This window comes from Pan troglodytes, chromosome 21 (genome assembly GCF_028858775.2).
Source record: "Pan troglodytes isolate AG18354 chromosome 21, NHGRI_mPanTro3-v2.0_pri, whole genome shotgun sequence".
In the NCBI taxonomy this organism is placed as follows: domain Eukaryota; kingdom Metazoa; phylum Chordata; class Mammalia; order Primates; family Hominidae; genus Pan; species Pan troglodytes.
Window position 1 is genome coordinate 55,639,626 of NC_072419.2, and position 18,994 is coordinate 55,658,619.

An 18,994-nucleotide genomic window follows, 5' to 3' on the forward strand; every position below is an offset into this window, starting at 1 on the left:
GTGTTCTGTTTTTTATCGCACTCACCACCACCCCCTTATGTCTCTTAGTTAAGTTGCTTTACTCATTTATGTTACCTCCTCTGCCCCAGTAGTCATTTGAGCTTATGCCTTCTATTGTGAGACAGTTTTTAATGAGATGCCCAGGCATAGTTGACATGAGAACTAAATGACCAGAGTTGGAACTTTGATTCATGAATATCATGTAGGATGGGTTACCACTGGCTTGCATAGTGGGGGTGAAAAGCCAGTTATATTTTCATGTCCTCCGTCTTCTGGGGGGAAGAGAAAAAGCTGATGCCGCCTGCAGACAGGATTCCTGATTCAAGTCCCCTTACAGCGCTTCCCATCTCGCCTCCCTGTGCCCTCCAAAAAATAAACTCCACCAGGCTTGTTTTTTCCATACCTTTTATTGAACTCTGCAGACTTCATTAAGGGACCATTTGCTTAGAAATTCTTAAACATTTGGACATATTTTACAAGACAAGACAGCAGCTGGAGGTCACACAAAGATCACAATTTCATCTCACCACATGCATAAAAAGACACTGGGATTTGTGTGTGTGTGTGTGTGTGTGTGTGTGTGTTGCGCACATGCGCAATGCTTATTTTCACCTTTACAGGAAGGACTAGAGACGTTAACTGACGAGAGATGAATAGGACCCACGAATGCACCCCCGAGAAAAGAGTGGCTGAGGACATTGGTCATTTATGGCTAATGTGATTGGCTTGGCCCCCGTCAAGGGTGAGGTGATCAGAATGGCTTTACTGGCAGAAAAGCCCCAACCTCACACGACGGGTTCCTGGGAGAGACAGGGTCTTAGCTGATGGGATCTGGGGGCATACTATCATGACGGCTTTGGGGCTCAGAAAAAAGATCTTCGGCTCTAAAAGCTGGAGGGCAGGCTGGCCTTAATATCCAGCTGGACTCCCATGGCTCAGGGAATGCGATCCAGTTTCCAGATGTTGGCTCCTATGTTTCTGCCCCAGGAAGTCCCAGACCAAGGGAAGTCCCAACTTCGAACCCTTGGCTTAGTCCATTGGAAAACCACTTGGTGGTCCCCCCCATGGGTCGTGTGTGAGCTAAAATAGAACATGAGGCTGAGAAATGCAGGGTAGGGGAAGAGGAAGGAGGGCAGAGCTGCTCTGTGGGCCCCCAGGAAGTGTGGCTCTGAGAGGGCTGTGGCCATTATCAGCTTGGGGCCTACAAGCATCAAATTGAGATGTCATCTTGAGTCAAAGAAAGATGACCTTGATGGGGCAGTTATGGGTTTCAGTGGGAGAGGGGCTCCTCATTTTTCTTCTCTTCACAGTTAGGTAGGGATTCATTAACTCCCCCATTCACTCACACATTCACGCATCCAGTCATCCACTCAGAGGCCAACCAGTCACACATTCACTCACTCACAAAAACACAGGTTGGATGACCATCATGTGCCAGCGGCATAGGTTGGGGATAACCCTGAGTTCCTGGTGCAGAAAATAAGATTCTCAATTTTTGACCTTGGATTGAGAAGGACCTATGAAATCAAGATAGACCTGGAGAATCCTCCCTGTCCCCACCCACTCAGGCACACTCAGCTCAACCAAGAGGGAGGCCCAAACCCCAGTGAAGCCCAAGGGGCAGAGCCAAGCTGTGGATATGTCAGAGTTTCTTGGGCATCTTCTCTGCTGCCTGCCTCTTTCCAATCTTGGTTCAGATCAGGGAAGCAGGAAGTATGGGAAGATCCCTGCATGGCCCCTTGAGGGCATCCTAATGGGACGGAATTGGGAGTTTCTTATATTTTCATGAAATATCCTATTTTTGTCTCCTTGTGTTGTTGCAACTTGAGTGATTCTGCAGGGCAGAGCCTCCAGTGAGGAGTTGGGAGGAATCTTGAAAACTGGTTTTTATTTTATTTTGGTTTCAGAGGAAGGCGGCTGCTCATTCTACCCATCCAAACATATCATCCTGCCCAACCTCATACTAAAACAACCAAAGACAAACCAGTCTTCGGTTCATCCTGAGGTTGAAGTCTCACTTCCTCCCAATCCACCATACATAAACCCTCTCTTGTCAAATGCTTTCCTTAGAGAATGCAGTATGCAGGATGATTTGGGATGGAGGCCACAGCTGCAGGAGAGTGGGCATTCTGCTTGGAGGCAGCTAAGAGCCTGGTTTTGCTGTGAAACTGGATTAAAAGCTGCCTTTCTCTTTTGACCCTTCTGGATTTTTTTCATTGACGGGGACTTTCAAAGGTCTTGAGTGGGGTCTCTTATTTGATTTACCAAAAAAACAAGCCCTTTTGGAATGGAGCCATTTGCTATTGCCTGGGAAGTTGTTCATTGTGGGGATGGCTAGTGGGGAACAGATATCATTGCATCTTTTATACAGAAAGCCCCAGGCTCATGAGGGCACAGGAGCTGGGCGGAGGGGCTGAAGCACCATAAGACAGCCAGCCAGGGATGAGGGACAGTGTGGATTGCTCCTTGGCTGGCCTGGGGAAGGGTAGCATGAGTCTCATCCCAATGTGGTACCTGGTAGGCCACTGGGGATGGGTTGGATTGGTGACTGACAGTCATTAAAATGTTCCAAGACGGAGCCGGAAGGAAGCAGACTTGTCTCTTGGACACCCCCTCTGAGAGCTCCAAAGCCCAGAAGTTGCATTCCTGCTAATTGTGCTGCATGCCTTTGCCTCAGTGGCTTGAGCTTATATCCAGAGTGTTGAAACCACCTACACACACACACACACACACACACACACACACACACTCCAAGAAACAAAGAGGAATTTCTGTGGTTGTTCAGCCCAGTTTCCATGCAATGCTAGGGCCCCTCTGCAATGCCCATTTTTTACACCATCTAGCCAGCCTCTCTTTAAACACCTGTGATATAAGGGAGCTCACTGTCCACCATGGCATTGAGCTCCATGGTCAGACAACCCAGCCTGTTAGGAGGGCTTCCTTAATTTGAGCTGCAATTGACCCCATCCCTTTCATATAATAGAAATTTTCGGAGAACTTGCATACAGCCAGCTGGCAGCTAAGTGGTTTTTTTCTTCAGGTGCACTGCCCCACTCCACCCCATCCTGGCCAGCCTTTAGGAGATCTTTTCAGGATCTTTGGAGGGAGGAACAGAGAATTAGGTTTATAAGTGAAGATGAGGGTTCCCTCGATTAACAGAGCCCTACCCAAATTCAAGTTGGCATTTGGGGAAGTTCAGGAGAAATTCTAGGTTAAGATAAAATCAGGGAGAGTGGATGGAAGTGCAAACTATATAACCTCTTTCTTGATGAAAACAGCAACAGCCATAGGCAACAGTGTTTGCTTATCTGGGCATCAAACCCAGGAAACTACTGGCAGACTTTTTTTTGTTTTGTTTTTTTGCTTTTGTGCAGAGGAAAAAAAAATCTTGTCTGTTTTATTTGACTCTGGTTCAAACCAGACTATCAGAGGTTTTCGGGGTGGGAGAACTCTGATCAGGGTCATAGTCCAGAATAATAAAATTCATATTTGAGTTGGCTTCCTCTTGGGAGTTATCTGATGGGATGGCTCACTGCCATCTGAGGGTCCCAGTTTGGCTCAAATTTCTGATTCTAGGCAGAGCCCCAAGCCCTGCAGCTGACAGTGAGGTGGGTGGTATACCAAAACCTAAACGAATGCAAGTTGGAGATTATCTGGGCTTTCTTCATCTTCCTGCATGAGTTGATGGATGGAGAATCACTTTCTGCTGAAGATCCTGCCTAGTGAGATGTCCTCCACCCACCCAGGACTGAAAACTGCCTCTGGAATTAATTATCAGGACAGTCCAAAAACTCCCCCAGGCGTGGATAGGTGGAAGCTGGAAAACTGCCCCTGTCCTTGCCACACACCTCCTGCTCTATGGAGCCAGGCAGCTGGCAAGGGAAGGGGAGATGAGCTAGCAGATTCGGGGACATCTCTTCTCAGGGTTTGGCTGCAAGGGTGTCTGGCCACTGTTTTTTGGTGAAGCTGTTAGAAATGGATTGAAATGGACTGGGTGCAGTGGTGGCTCACACCTGTAATCGTAACGCTGGGAGGCCGAGGCAGGCAGATCACCTGAGGTCAGGAGTTCAAGACCAGCCTGGCCAACATGGAGAAACTCTGCCTCTACTAAAAATACAAAAATTAGCTGGGCGTGATGGTGCACTCTTGTAATCCCAGTTATTCAGGAGGCTGAGACATGAGAATCACTTGAACCTGGGTGGAGGAGGTTGCAGTGAGCCGAGATTGCGCCACTGCACTGCAGCCTGGGCAACAGAGCAAGACTTTGTCTCAAAATAATAATAACAAAAAATAAATAAATAAACAGATCGAAACAAGGAACTGATAAACAAGTCGGTGAGATCGGAGGCCCAGCATGTTCTTGTGAGGTTCACGAGAACCTGAAAAACCTCTGACCTTCAGCTCTGATTGATGTTACAGGCCGACAGGGTGCTGGACATGTGGGAGCAGCTCAGCCAGGAGGGACTCACATGTGTTCTGGATCTCAGAAATGCCAGTGATGAGTTTGCTTGCATGAGATTTTTGGTTCCAAGATCTCTGGGGATGAGAAAACTCAGTCCCTTCAGATCCCTAAAGGGGTGTGGGATATAAGCGAAACCAGCCCACATCCCATCCTGATTTTGAGGGCCATCTGTAGCTCTGCTTCCCTGGGTCTCATTCCTGCATTCATGCCCTGGATTCTTAAGAACAACGAATGGGAGAAACACACAGAAATGAATGAGGAAAGTCACAGCATTGACAGAGTCCAGGCCTAGTGTCAAGAAATGCCTACACAAGGAAGTCAAACCCCAAAGTCTTTCCCCACCCTCAAGAAATCAGAATCAAAAGGAAGAAAACCCAAACAGCCCAAGGGACAATGGTAGGAACTGCAAAAGACCAGAAAACATCAGCTACGATAATGACCAACAATGAAACTCCTAAGATATTGTTCTGTATTACAAAAGAAGAAATTAGACTCAATTGCCCTATTATAAATTTGCTAAAAATACATATATATATATATTTTATCTGAACAGAAAAATAGACTACTCTGAGATGCGTGGACATTCTATGACATAGTCGCGCATCAGATACTTCTAGAGCCAGAAAAATGGCAACAGAAAATGCAGAGGTAACTCTTATTTCTGGGTGTAGCCAGGACTGGTTTGGGTTGCCTGGGCTGAGTGACATGAAAGCATTTGGATGCTGTCCTATAAGCAGTGATAGGTGAGGAAACATCAGCTCGGGGCTGGAAGCTTTCCATTGTCCTGCCAGGGTCTCAGGGGAGCCCCTTCTCCCTCCTGCCCACTCTGCAGCTACAGAAAAAGTCCTTTCCCAAAGAAGCATGTCCGGAGGCTTTTTGCCTTGCTCTCTTTTGATTCAAAGTTACTTGAATTGAGGCTGAAAAAAAGCCTGGGGTATTGTTACTTGAGATTAGTTGGTAGAGAAATAAGAATAGGAGAGAGATTAGCGATAGAGACCTGGCTTTAGTGGCCCTTGTCCGTGGTGAATTTTAAATATCCCCTTGTCCATGGAACTAGACACTCCAGCTGGGACTGGAGCAAGACAGAAATGTACAATAGTTACAAATATCAACAATACATTACAGTTTTACAGAAGAGAATACTGTTTTGTTTTTCTCCTTAGAAACATGGATCTTATTAGGAGAAAGGGCAGAGACGAGGCTACAGTTACCAAGACACATGGAGAAGCTGGAAGTCAGTTTGAAAAAGTTTGTATCACCAGCAGTTTTCAGGGGCAAGCTGGGTGGGTTAAAAGAAATGGCCTCCTCAGGATTTTGTTGTTTTTCCGTCTTACTCTTCTTCCTTCTTGATCCCCAGTCCTTTGGAGAAAGGGACTTCACGGGAACAAATGTTCTCTCCTCCTTTTTTCTTTCCCCTTGAAGTGTGCTTAAGATAGAATTCCTAAAGAAGGCACTGAGAAATCTACTGCACCAAAGTCCTGTTGGTTTCTTTTACCCAAAGATAAAAAGGTGAATATACTGTCTCCTCCAAAGCTTCCCCACCTCTCTCACCGCTGGTGGCAGACTCTCCCCTGTGTGATTGGGACACATGGCTACCTGGTCCCTAGCCCTTTCTGATAATGGTGGAAGTTGGAATGCAAGTTCAGCTGGGTTCTTGATGAGTTTCAGTGAATTCGCCAAACTGACCAGCATCCATTCGCCGCGTCCAGCCCCTAGTTTGCTTGTTTGGGTTGACTTGTTTCTTTCTGCTCTCATTGGTTCAGGAATGAATGGGAAATGGACCACCAAGTTAAAGCAGGATTTGCCTTCAGACCATTGCTTTCCTCTTCTCTTCTCTATCAAGACCTTTCTATCGAGTGAACTTCTCAGTGAAGACTCTTAGGTAGATTTCCCAGTGCATGTATATTCACGTACATAGGTACAGGTTGGGTGTATGCATATTAAAATTTGGATATGTTCTTTTTTAGTGGGTGGATGGGCTGGGAAAACTTATAATACTCTATTTCGAATTGAGCACAGAATAAAAGCTATATTCCCCCAATACATACACACACAAGTAAAAGAAAAAAAAACCCAATCAAACCCAAACGGAATACTTTCTAAGCATAGTATATGCTGAATTTCAATTATTCTGTTTCTATAAGAACTCTATAGGACTCTGGCTATGAAGCCTGAAAAGGTAGGTTCTTAATGATACTTCTGAATTCATCCTTCAAAAGTGACTCAATAAAATGCTACTTTACGGTTGGACAAAATACACAAGGAAGGAAGGGCCAGGTCCTACATGACCACAGAAGGCAGAAAGGGCCTTTGGTTACAAGGAGAGTTGCACCAATTTGTTTTCGTTTTTTTAAAAAAAAAAACAAAGAAATCATTTTCAATCTGTACACTTCTCATCTGCTTCAACCAACAAATGAAATGCCTCGATTGGAAGAAGGGGTGGTAAGTTCCTTCTCAATATATATGGCTATATTGAAACATGTTCACTTTCCTGATATGTAAAATAGACTATATTATTATTATTATTATTTTTTACAGATAGCATCAGCTCTAAAAATATCTGAATTGGAAATCACAACTATTTACTTTTATCAAAAAGCATTTGTTTTTTTCCCTGAATTTTCACATTTGTGCTGATGGTGGACATTAATGGTGATGAAAACAAAGAAGAGACATGTGAGATGGTCGGCGGAGAACTGTCCCACAGTCATTCCTCAAGAGGCCCCCAGCTCAGACTGCGTGTTCAGCAAAGTGTTTTGGGAGTGCTGCTTCCTCTGCCTGGCACGGGATGACCTCACACTCTCCCTGCCCCTAAGTCCCTTTGCAGTTGCTGCGTGAATACTCTGAAGATACCTAGGAAGAGTGACGTTCTCGTTTTCTCTGTTAATGCGGCAAAGAACAGGACTGCACCCTCTTGGGGGGATCTACAGTCTCTGGAGATGCTGAGAAGTGTTATGAATTGGGTTTGTATACAGCAGAGAAGATGTATTTTTAAGGGTGGTGGAATGATCCCATCTCATCATATGTGTGGCAGGTGGCTCAACCTTATGCCTTATGTATGAAGAGCAGGCAGAACAGCTCCATGATATTTGTGTACTGAGAGGTGGATCATGCCATTGTACTAACAGGCAGACCAGCAACAGATGATATTGAGACTTAAGACTAGGTGAACCAATACCATATCTTTCTTCCATTGGGAAGACATATGCCTGTTACTGTATTGAGGATAGACAGAACTACACTATTGTACTTGGGACATCATCCATCAACATTACATTAAGAGAACAACATTGTTCCATTGTACTACAGACAGGCAGACCAATAACATGTCATCTTTACTGACAGGTGAGCCAACACTATAGCATTGTATTCATCAGTGGTTCAACCTAATGCCACTGTACTGAGGAACGGCCAACAACACCGTGCTGTTGGACTAAAAGCAGGCAGGACAATGCCAGGTCATCAAACTAGGACATCAAACACCAAGAAATACACCAGAACCACTCAGGATGCACACAAATACTTATTGCTTTTGTCTGTACTGGCTGCATCGATGGCTGCAGGAAGGAGAGTTGAGCTTTTAGTACAGACAGTGACACTGAAAAACCAGTAGCTGGTTGACAAGAAAGAGAACAGAGTAAAACACCCAATGTCCAACTGTCACTGTGTCCTTTTGAGATGTGCATGTCTCCTGTATACTTGACTTCATGAGAGGCCCCACCCAAGGGGCAAGAACCCCTTCTGACCCATGAGGGTTAAGGGAAGGTTTCAGAGGGGCAGGGAAGGAGCCCACAGACTTTGATATGGCAGACAGTAATACCAGCACAATATTACCCATGCTGGCCAGAAACGGGCAGGTAGCAACAATCCAACTACAGTCCCAACAATTGGGCTACGGGAAATAGTGCTTGTTTTAAAGTGCAAGATGTTGACACTGTCCCTGGCAGAACCTATTTTTGAAAAACATAAAGTGCTTTTTATTTTAACTTTTTTTTTTAACTTGAAAACCACAGAAAACAAAACAGAATTTCTATTATAGTAGGTACTTTCCTTGCTGCAGCAGGAATTATTCAGTCTGAACTGGGCATTTCAATGCGGGGTATTTTTTTCCTTTCATTTTTGCAAGTAAAAAAATCATATTTTTATGCTGTTCTTCAGTAACACACAGTCTCTTTGAATAAACTATTTCTTTTGCATATTTGACACTTGCATATCTTTTGAGTCTACACTAGTGATGTAAAGAAAGCGTGTTCCTCCTCCAACCCTAAAACAATGCTCTGAGTTCATGCTGTTGGCTGGGTGCCCACCTTCTGAACCCTTCCCAGATTGCCAGGGGGCAATTAGAATTGAGTACAAGTGGTGCAACTCACCCTGATGGTATCTCAAAATAAAATCTCAGGTACTACGAAATACCGAAGTCAATGAAGACATTTGAGTAAGGGTTTTGCGCTGGGATCGTGGCTTATGGCGCAGAGACTTCCCCGTGACCAATCATTCCCTGTAGCTGTCTAACAGTGGAATCCATCCAGGAGGTGATGGACAGGTGTTCCTAGGGGTGGCTGGGCAACATTCAATACCAAATTGGTCAACCCACTCTTTCAACACCAGCCGCTTGTTCCAGCATCCTTCTCTAGCTGAAGCCAGGAGGATTGTCAATGTTGCCCTCCGAGGCTGAGATGGAAAGCCACGAGAGAATGGGGAGTATGTGGCCTCAGTCCTGTCTAAAGTGGTGGTAGTGGTGGCTGTGAGTTCCACTCATGTCATCTCCCAAAGAGGGCAATAGAGTTGTTACAAGGAGGTGCTGTGCCCTATGGCTTGGCCAACTTCATGCTGATGGACCTGTCATGGCTCTCAAGGTCTTAGGGAGCCTTCTCTGGAGTCTCTCTTCTCTCTGAGGGCTTTACAGGGCCTTTCTGTTCCAGAGTTCATGCAGAAAAGCTCTGTGGCAGGTAAGCTGAACAGCTCTCCTCTTTGGACCTCACCCAAAAGTCTGTCCTCCAAGGCAGGGCAGTTCAGATGCTCTGATCTCGTGTGCTTCCATGGGCTCCTCCCCCTGGCAACACACGGACGTCAGGGGAGATGTGGTTCTCAAGTTTGCACTTTTCCTGACCACTGGGGCCTTTTCCAGTCAATGCTTCTGTGGAGTAAATACAGTTCTGCCTTAAGAACTTAGGGGAGGTGGGTAAAGGGGAGCTTTCAAAGTGGTTTTTCTCCGATCTTGTCCCCGTGCTGAACTTCGGACTGGTGCTCCCAGGGAGGCTTTTGGGGGGGCTGGAGTCCACACTGTAGAGCAGCTGTCCCTCATCATCTGTGTCTGCGTCAATGTACTGGTGGACACCCGCCTCAAAGTTGAACGCTATTGCTGTGTGTTTCTCAGGAGACCGGGGGGGTGTCTTAGCACTTGCTGTGGTGTAGATGGAGGACTCTGGGCTCAGCACAGCCTTGTCCAAAAGCGTGGCACACTCCAGTCCAGCGACAGCAGCCGCAGCACTCCCCCGGTTCCTGAGAGGGTCATGGTACATCCCTAGAACGGGGAGGAGTGGACTGGGGTCACCCTCCATGAAGTTGACTTTAAGTGCTCGGAGCTTCAAAGGGTTGTTAGTTTTCATGGAACTCTTGGGGCTTTCGATGAAGAAACTAGAGTGCTGGCTGGCATCAGGGCTGGGGTTGGCCTCCACAAACCTACCACCACTGGCACCCAGAGCTCCCCGCCAGCCCACTTCTGGGGCTGTGCTGCCCCCAGTCTTGCTGGGGAGTGATGTCAAAGGGCTGTGGGAGAATCTGGTGGCCTCAGGGAAGTCTGTGGCACAGCTAATGAAACTATCAATGCTCGACATACTTCGCATGTCAATGACCCCTTCTGTGCGAGTGGGCAGAGGGGCTACGGGGCTGGGGATACTCTCCATTTCAAGTTCTTCCTTTGGTTTGCTCTGTGCTGCTGACTCCTTGGTATTGAGGATGGGTTGGGATTGGGTCTTGGCCATCTTATTGTACATGTCTTCCAACTGCTGAACGTTCAGGTGCTGAGGACTAGAAGACGATCTGGCTTTTTCAGGGGATCCCTGTTCCTTGGTTTCAAAGGACTTACTTGAGCTGGTTTCAGACAGTGTCCTCTTTGTCCATTTCCATTTGTTAGGAGACAAGTGGTTATCTTGTACTTTGTCTTTCTTACCCATATTCTCCCCATTTTTCTCAACCACAATGTCCATCATCTCAATGCTCCGGGCAAAAGCATCCTTCATGTTCATGGATACGATGCTGCCATTCCTCTTGGCTCTCTCCAGAGCCTCTCGCCGTTTGATTGCTTTCTCCTGTCTCTTCTGCTCCTTATAGAACTCAGAGAAGTTATTGACGATGATGGGGATGGGAAGAGCAATCACCAGGACTCCTGCAATGCAGCAGAGTCCCCCAACAATTTTCCCGAGGAGAGTCTTGGGGTAGATGTCTCCATACCCAACAGTAGTCATGGTGATGGTGGCCCACCAGAAAGAGGCTGGGATGCTTTTGAACTTGGTGTCATCCTCATCCTTCTCAGCAAAGAAGACAAGGCTGGAGAAGATCATAATGCCCATGGCAAGGAAGAGGATGAGCAAGCCCAACTCATTGTAGCTCCTCCGCAAAGTGAAGCCCAGAGACTGGAGGCCAGTGGAGTGGCGTGCCAGCTTAAGGATGCGGAGAATTCGCATGATGCGGAAGATCTGGACCACGCGGCGGACATTCTGGAATTGCAGCACGCTCTTGTTGGATTCGGTGAGGAAAATGGTGACATAGTATGGCAGAATGGCCAACAAGTCAATGGCATTGAGTGGGCCCTTGAAGAACTTCCACTTCTTGGGCGAGGAGAGGAACCGCAGCAGGTACTCCATGGTGAACCATGCGATGCACACGGCCTCCACGTGGGCCAGCTGGGGGTTGTCTGTGGACTGGCCAAACTCATCGAGGCTCTGTAGCTCAGGCAGCGTGTTGAGGGACAGGGCAATGGTGGAGAGGACGATGAACATGATGGAAATTATGGCAAGGATCTGTGAGGAGAAGAGAGTGGGATTTAGTTATCAACCACCCCACAGGATGATCATCATAATATCCTGGATCTACAGGGCACTCCTCAATGTTCAAGAGCATTTTCACATTTCACTAGTCATTTAATGAGCCAAAAAGAGAATTTGTTGTAATCCATTTATTGTCTAGATGTGGAAACCAAGGCCCAGAGAAATGAAATGTTTTAAAGCTATCAGCAAGCCCAGGGTTCAAGCATACTTTTTCAGATAGTAACCATTTTATAGGCCCTGAAACCCTGCATTGTCTGTCACAACGACTCGACTCTGCAGCTGTAGCATAAAACCAACCTTGGATAATACATACATGAATGGGCATAGCTGTGTTTCAATAAAACTTTATTTACAAAAATAGGCAGTGGACTGAATTTGGCCTGTGAACCATGATTTGCTGACTTCTGATCTAGACCAGTGGCTCACACTGGATGGGGAACTACCTTCACAGAGATGATACTAATGATAATAACTATCCTTGATTGAGTGTTCATTGTGTGCTAGGCACTTTCCATGAAATAGCTCATTTCATTCTTATAATAACCCCGTTCAGTGCTATTAGCTCCATTGAACAGATGCGGACACTTGGGTTTCCACAGCTAGTAAGTGGAAGAGCCAGCATTTTAACCCAGGTCTGTGTGACCCAAGAACATGAGCTCTTAAGGCTGTGTTAAAAATCAGATTTGGCTGGGTATGGTGCCTCATGTCTGTAATCCCAGCACTTTGGGAGACCTAGGCAGGAGGATCGTTTGAGGCCAGGAGTTCGAGTCTAGCCTGGGCAACATAGTGAGACTCTGTCTCTATAGAAGAACAAAGGGGAAAAAAATCAGATGAAAGCTAACCTTTTGCTAGAAAAATGCCTAGACACTCAAGATTTTGCAGGTAATTCCTAGGGAGGCACAGACATTCTGGGCCCATGTTAACTCCTGATTGGAACTATGTGCTTTTGGGGGCTAAAGACCTTGGCTTAACTACCTTTGAGTCCCCTGGATCAAGAAGAGAGCTTGGCCCAGAGAAAGGGCTCAATGGATATATGTTGAAATTAATGGAATCTAGGCCAGTAGGCCAGTCTACAGACTATGCAGAAAAGCAAACAGATGTAATCAATTGCTCTGAGGGTCTTTTTTTTTTTTTTCCAAAAATACAAATCCAATCACATTATTCCTTTGTTTAATAAATCTCCAGGGCTCCTCATGAAAAAATCCAAACCCCTAAACCTGTCTATTGGGTCCCCTATACCTGTCTTGCTTTTGTAGATTTTCCCTTTCTCTTCCTCTGCCCCTGCTAAGTGGGAAGGGGGGGCCTGGTCACCATGGTTGTATCATTTGATCCTGCCTGCCAATGATCAGAGCATGAAGTTTGGATAAAAAAATCCAAGTTAAGCCAATCCGTACACTGGGGCTTAGCCAGCCTACCTTTGAGAAATTTGAGCTCAGGAACCCAGGCGGTGAGTGGGTTACGGGAGGGTAAGTCCCTGAATTAAATGTTAAGTAGAATCTAGGCTTGAATCAGCTTCATGATAAGCCCAACCCTCAAGCAACTGTCTCCCAAATGTAGGGGACAGAGATGCCATAAAAACATCAGAGAAAGCTGAGCCTTAGCCTAGACATGGTGGCTTACATTTGTAATCCCAACACTTTGGGAGGCTAAGGTGGGGGGATTGCTTGAGCCCAGGAGTTCGAGACCAGCCTGGGCAACACAGTGAGACCCCGTCTCTACAAAAAATAAAAAAATCTGCTGGGTGTGTTGGCACATGTCTATAGTCCCAGCTACTTGGAAGGCTGAGGCGGGAGAATCTCTTGAGCCCAAGGAGGTTGAGGCTGTGGTGAGCCATGACCACACCACTGCACTCCAGCCTGGGTGACAGAGAGAGAAACCCTGTCTTGAAAGAAAACAAAAGAAAAGAAAAAGGAAAAAAAAAAAAGAAACAAAATTAGCCGGGCATAGTGGCGGCACCTGTATTCCCAGCTACTTGGCAGGTGAGGCAGGAGAATGGCTTGAACCCGGCAGGCAGAGGTTGCAGTGAGCCGAGATTGCACGACTGCACTCCAGCCTGGGCGACAGAGTGAGATTCCATCTCAAAAAACAAACAAACAAACAAACAAACAAACGAAAGAAAAAGACAAAGAAAGCTGAACCTTCAAGAGAAGCCAGAGAATGAAGGGAAGGTGCAGATGAAGGAGGAGTGGGGACCGCAGGAGGGTCATAGCAGGGTGCCGAGGGCAGCAGTTAAGAGCTGAGGCTCTGGTGTCAGCCTGTTTGAGGTTCAAGCCTCAGCTCTGCCATTTCCTTACATTGAGCATGTTATTTAACCTCTCTAAGCCCCAGTTTCCTCATCTAGAAAATGGGCTGATAATAACAGTATCTACCTCAGAGAACTGCTGTGAAGATGAAATGTGTTAGCACAGGCAAAGTGCTAGGACAGCTTCCAGCAGCACACGGTGAGTGTCTAATAGATGCCAGCTGTCATCACAGGGGAAATCTCAGCCCACATCACCCCACCCACTCAGATCACCAGCCTCGGGGTGGCCCGGTCTCGGTCTTTGCCTCCTGTCCTTGTTCTGAGACTGTCTGCTGTATCCTGTAAGTCAACCCAATTGCTACATGGGTGAGTGTGGGAGGTTTCTGGCCCTGCAATGAATCCCCAGTAAGGACACTTGGTTGTCAAGTCCTTCTCATTTTGACTCTGACCTCTCTCTCTGGCCACTCCTGCCATCGGTTCTCAAAATTCATACTCCTCTAGCCGCACACTATCATTGGTCAATTCTGCATGTCCGAGCTTCTTGCTTGCTGTCTGGTGAACTCCAATCCATCTTTTCAAATCCAGCCCATGTGACCCCTTCCCTTTGGAGTTCTCCCTGCTTTCCCCAGGCAGGGTTGACTGCTCCATCCTTGGGTTTCCTCACCATTTTACCATACCTTGGGGATACTTACCACTCATATCCCATCACAGGTGCGTGCGTATGTGTGTGTGTGTGTGTGTGTGTGTGCACGTGAGTGAGTGTGCTTATTGCTGCCCAGAATTGGTGAGTACTGGGAGGATGGGGATGGGTTCTGAGGTTTATCTATGTGCCCCCAGCACCTAACCCAGGGTGGGACACCTGACAGGCGCTCACCAAGTATTTGTTGGCTGTTGCTCAAGTTCATGGAGTTAGAAGTAGAAGGGTCAGTACCAGAATTCAGGTTTTTTTTTTTTTTTAGAGACAGTATCTTTCTCTGTTGCCCAAGCTAGAGTGCAAGGGTGTGATCATAGCTTACTGCAGCCTCAAACTCCCATGCTCAAGCAATTCTCCCACCTCAGCCTCCCAAGTAGTTAGGAATACAGGAGAGCACAACCAAGCCCAACTAATTTTTAACCTTTTTTTGTAACGATGGGATCTCACTTTGTTGCCCAGGCTGGTCTCGAACTCCTGGGCTCAAGCTGTCCTCCTGCCTTGGCCTCCCAAAGCACTGGGATTACAGGTGTGAGCCACTGCACTGGCCTGGGAAATATTTCTTGGTCATCTACTCTGCGTGAGGCACTAGGCCAGACATTGGGGATGCCACAGGGGGCAAGAGAGTGCCAGTGCCCTGATGGGCCAGCTCTGAAGATGAAAGGGAATGTTCCAAGGTGTGGTGCCTCCCCAGCCTCAGGGGTTCCATAACTTCTGATTTTTTTGCTATAGTTAAGTCTGACACATCCTATGTTTAAAAAAAAAAAGGTTTGAGTTTCTTGATTTGCACCCATTGAAAAAGAAAGATTCTGTAATACTTTATAAATGAAATGTTTGAGGCAGGGTGCAGTAGCTCAAACCTGTAATCCCAGCACTTTGGGAGGCTGAGACAGGTGGATCACCTGAGGTCAGGAGTGCAAGACCAGCCTGGCCAATGTGGTGAAACCCCATCTCTACTAAAAATACAAAAAAATTAGCCAGGCGTGGTGGCGGGCGCCTGTAATCCCAACTACTCGGGAGGCTGAGGCTGGAAAATTGCTTGAACCCGGGAGGTGGGGGTGGCAGTGAGCTGAGATCATGCCATTGCACTCCAGCCTGGGCAACAAGAGCGAAACTCTGTCTCAAAAATAAAATAAAGAAAGTAAAACGTTTGATATATACAAAAGTAGACCTAATTTATATATAATTTATGAACCATAATCAAATGAACACCTAGAACCCGCCACCCAAATGGAGAGACAGAGCAGGCAGCAGTAACACTGACACTTCCTTTGTGTCTTTCCCACTCCAGAGATAACCTCTGTGTGCAGTTTTTCGTCCCTTTATTTCTCTGTATGATTTTCAATAAGAATATATGGGTCCATAAATTGTCATTTTGTTGTGTTTTTTTTTTTTTTTGTTTGTTTTTTAAGAGGTAGAGTCTCACTCTGTGGCCCAGGCTGGAGTGCAGTGGTGCAATCACAGCTCGAATACCTAGGTTCAAACGATCCTCCTGCTTTAGCCTCCGAGGTAACTTGGACTACAGGCGCATGCTACCATGCCTGGCTATATTTTGTAGAGATGGGGTCTCACTATGTTGCCCAGGCTGGTCTTGAACTCCTGGCCTCAAGCAATTCTCCCACCAGGGCCCCCAAAGTGCTAGGATTACAAGCGTGAGCCACTGCACCTGGACTTTGCTCAGTTTTGACGTTATACTGTATGTATTTTGCTACTTGTATCACTCTTTCCTTAATGGTAAAAACAAATCAAAAAAGCCCACTCACCTTCTTTATTTTATTTTAGCTTTATTCTAAGAAATCATATGCAAAATTGCTGATTTTTCATGCCAGGGCTATATGTATTAAATATTCACCAAAATAAATATGTGATTGTTGGAATAACATCTTGGCAGCACACTTTTTGGTGCTCCTGTGTTGAGCTGAGGAGTGTGGGTCCTGGAGTTGAAATTCTAGCTCTTGCCATTCATTGGTGGAATGGCCTTGGGCATCCAAATGTTCACTGCCTCAGTTTCCTTATTTGTAAAATGAGGACATACTAGTGGTTTTTAAGGGGATGATTTTTACTCCTGGGGGACACTTGGCAATTTTGGCAGAAATTTTTGGTCGTTACAACTGGTGGGAGGGGTGCTCCTGACATCTTGGGGTGGAGGTCTGGGATGTCACTAAATGCCCTACAATGCACAGGACAGCTCCCACGGCAAAGAATGATCTAGCCTGAAATGCCATCAGTACTGAGATTGAGAAGCTCTGGGACATGCCAATAGTCAGCCCCTCACAATTGTGGAGCTGGGGACACAGAGTGGGTCAGAGTGGGCAGCCAGTGGGCTTTGGGCTGAGCCCTACAGGAAGCTGCTCTCATCTGGTGACTTCTGGCAGGAGGGCGCCTGCACAGGGAGGAATGGGTTCCCTGGGAGTCTGTTCCTTTAAGAGCTGGGCGGTCTTATTTTCCCCCAAAGGCTAGCAGGGGAAGCCTGCTTTGGTTTCTAACCCCCAGACCACTCCAGGGAAGGCCCACATAATTGATGTTCTGGCGACAGATGCATGAATTATGCACCCAGCTATTGTACAGACCTAAAGCAGGCACCCCTTTTGTACTTGAGACTGTGCCCTCCCTCTCCCCTTCCCTCAGCCCAAGGAAGCCTAGGAAACGAGCAAAGCAGGGGGAGGGGCTCCACTGGACTCCAAGGTGGGGGGTGTGGGGGAGTGCCTGCTGCTCAGGGTTGGGTTGGGAGGGTCAGAGCACACCTGCCATCGGTCTGTGTGAATGTGCATCACACAGCATATGCGGTAATGCAGTGTGGGGAGTCTCCCCTGCCCCACCCCTCCTGACCCCACCTGCAAGAGCTTTTTCTTTCCCAGACTCAGTGAGGCCCTTAGAATCAGGGCCACACTTCCTGCCTGGGGAATTTCCCAACGTGATTTAAGCCCTCTGTGCCTCAGTTTCCCTATATGTAAGACAGGGATCATTGCAAGACTGCAATGAAAATTCAATGAACTCAAAATGCCCTTAGCTAGTGGCACAATCACTTTAAACTTTAATTGTATTTATTTCTCCACATTTCTTTACATTTATTTATAGCTGGTTTTGGACTTGAGTTTGAGTCCCAAGGCTATTATTCCCCAGCTGTGTGGCTTTGGACAAGCCACTCCCCTTCTCTGAGCCTCTATTTCCTTTTCTCTGAAATGAAGATGAAGGTAACTGAGTACTCACCTAAAAGCCACTTAATATATAATGTTATTAAATTATTATTCAGGGCCGGGTGTGGTGGCTCACGCCTGTAATCCCAGCACTTTGGGAGGCCGAGGTGGGCAGATCACCTGAGGAGTTTGAAACCAGCCTGGCCAACATGGTGAAACCCATCTCTACTAAATATACAAAAATTAGCCGGGTGTGGTGGTGGGTGCCTTTAATCCCAGCTACTTGGGAGGCTGAGGCAGGAGAATTGCTTGAACCCGGGAGGCGGAGGTTGCAGTGAGCCAAGATTGAGCCACTGCACTCCAGCCTGGGCGACAAGAGGGAAACTCTATCTCAAATAAATAAATTATTATTCAGGTAATTTATGGTCAACCCCATCCCTAACCTCTGTACTGGTTGCTTTTGGAAGCCAGGAGTAGCTGTGTAGACCCCAGTGACTGCCTAAGGCAGCGTGCGTCCTCTAAACAGCTCGTGGACCCAGATGGACTGTGTTGATTTGGTTTCTGGGATAAGCCCCAGGAGTGGGGAACCGACTACCACCTGGGAGTCCTCCCAGCCCCAGCTCAGGCCTGGACAGGCCTCTGCTTTTCTGGGATCTGAGCCCAGTTGGGCTTGGCAGAACTCCAGGAACCCGGGGAGCAGAGGCAGGAGCCAGCTCCAGAGACTGGGAGGCTGTCCCCAAATTCCCTGTGAAGAGGTTCTGGATCCTGGAGCCTACCTGTCTGCACCAAATGGGAGAGGGGGCTTTGGTCCTCTGGGGGAAGAGATTGGCAGGTGGGGATCCCCAGGGTGGAATTCAGGAGTGCTGGACCAAGGCCCTCCTCATCCTAATTGTCGGCTCTGGTGGTTAATCACAGAGAGGCCTACGGACTGTTTATCGTGGCCTCTGCACACTTCCCTGCTGTTCCAGGAATGTGGATGAGGCACAGACTGTCCATGCAGAAAAGAGCTCAAGCTTCCCGCTGGGAAGATGGGGAAACTCCAGCAGAGAATGGAAGTGACTTGCCCACGGTCACACAGCCCATTGCTGTCAACACTGTTCAGTAACACTAGAAGCTTTGGCAAGCTGGAAGCTGCACCTAGTGTTTAGGGCTTGCAAATTGCTCTTCATAAACATGCAGGTTTATAGCTGCAGTATTCATAATAGCCCCACAGTGGAAACAACCCCAATGTCCATCAACTGATGAATGGATAAACGAAATGCAGCTATCCATACAATGGAATATTCTTCATCCATAAAAAGGAATGAAGTGCTGATATATGCTACAACACAGACGAACCATGAAAACATTATGATAAGTGAGAGAAGTCAGACACAAAAGGCCACTTCTTATATGATTCCATTTATATGAAAT

The 18,994-nt window shown here is 46.9% G+C and overlaps 1 protein-coding gene across 1 annotated transcript in view; it reads right to left on the reverse strand.

Annotated features, from left to right (window-relative positions):
- Window positions 1-388: 388 nt before the first annotated feature.
- The window catches only part of KCNB1 (potassium voltage-gated channel subfamily B member 1), a 117,845-nt gene continuing 99,239 nt past the window's right edge, over window positions 389-18,994 (reverse strand). The window contains exon 2 of the mRNA XM_016938115.4: window positions 389-11,484. Within this exon, the coding sequence (XP_016793604.1) occupies window positions 9,475-11,484 (2,010 nt within the window). The 3' untranslated portion in view covers window positions 389-9,474. The remainder of the gene's footprint in view (window positions 11,485-18,994) is intronic.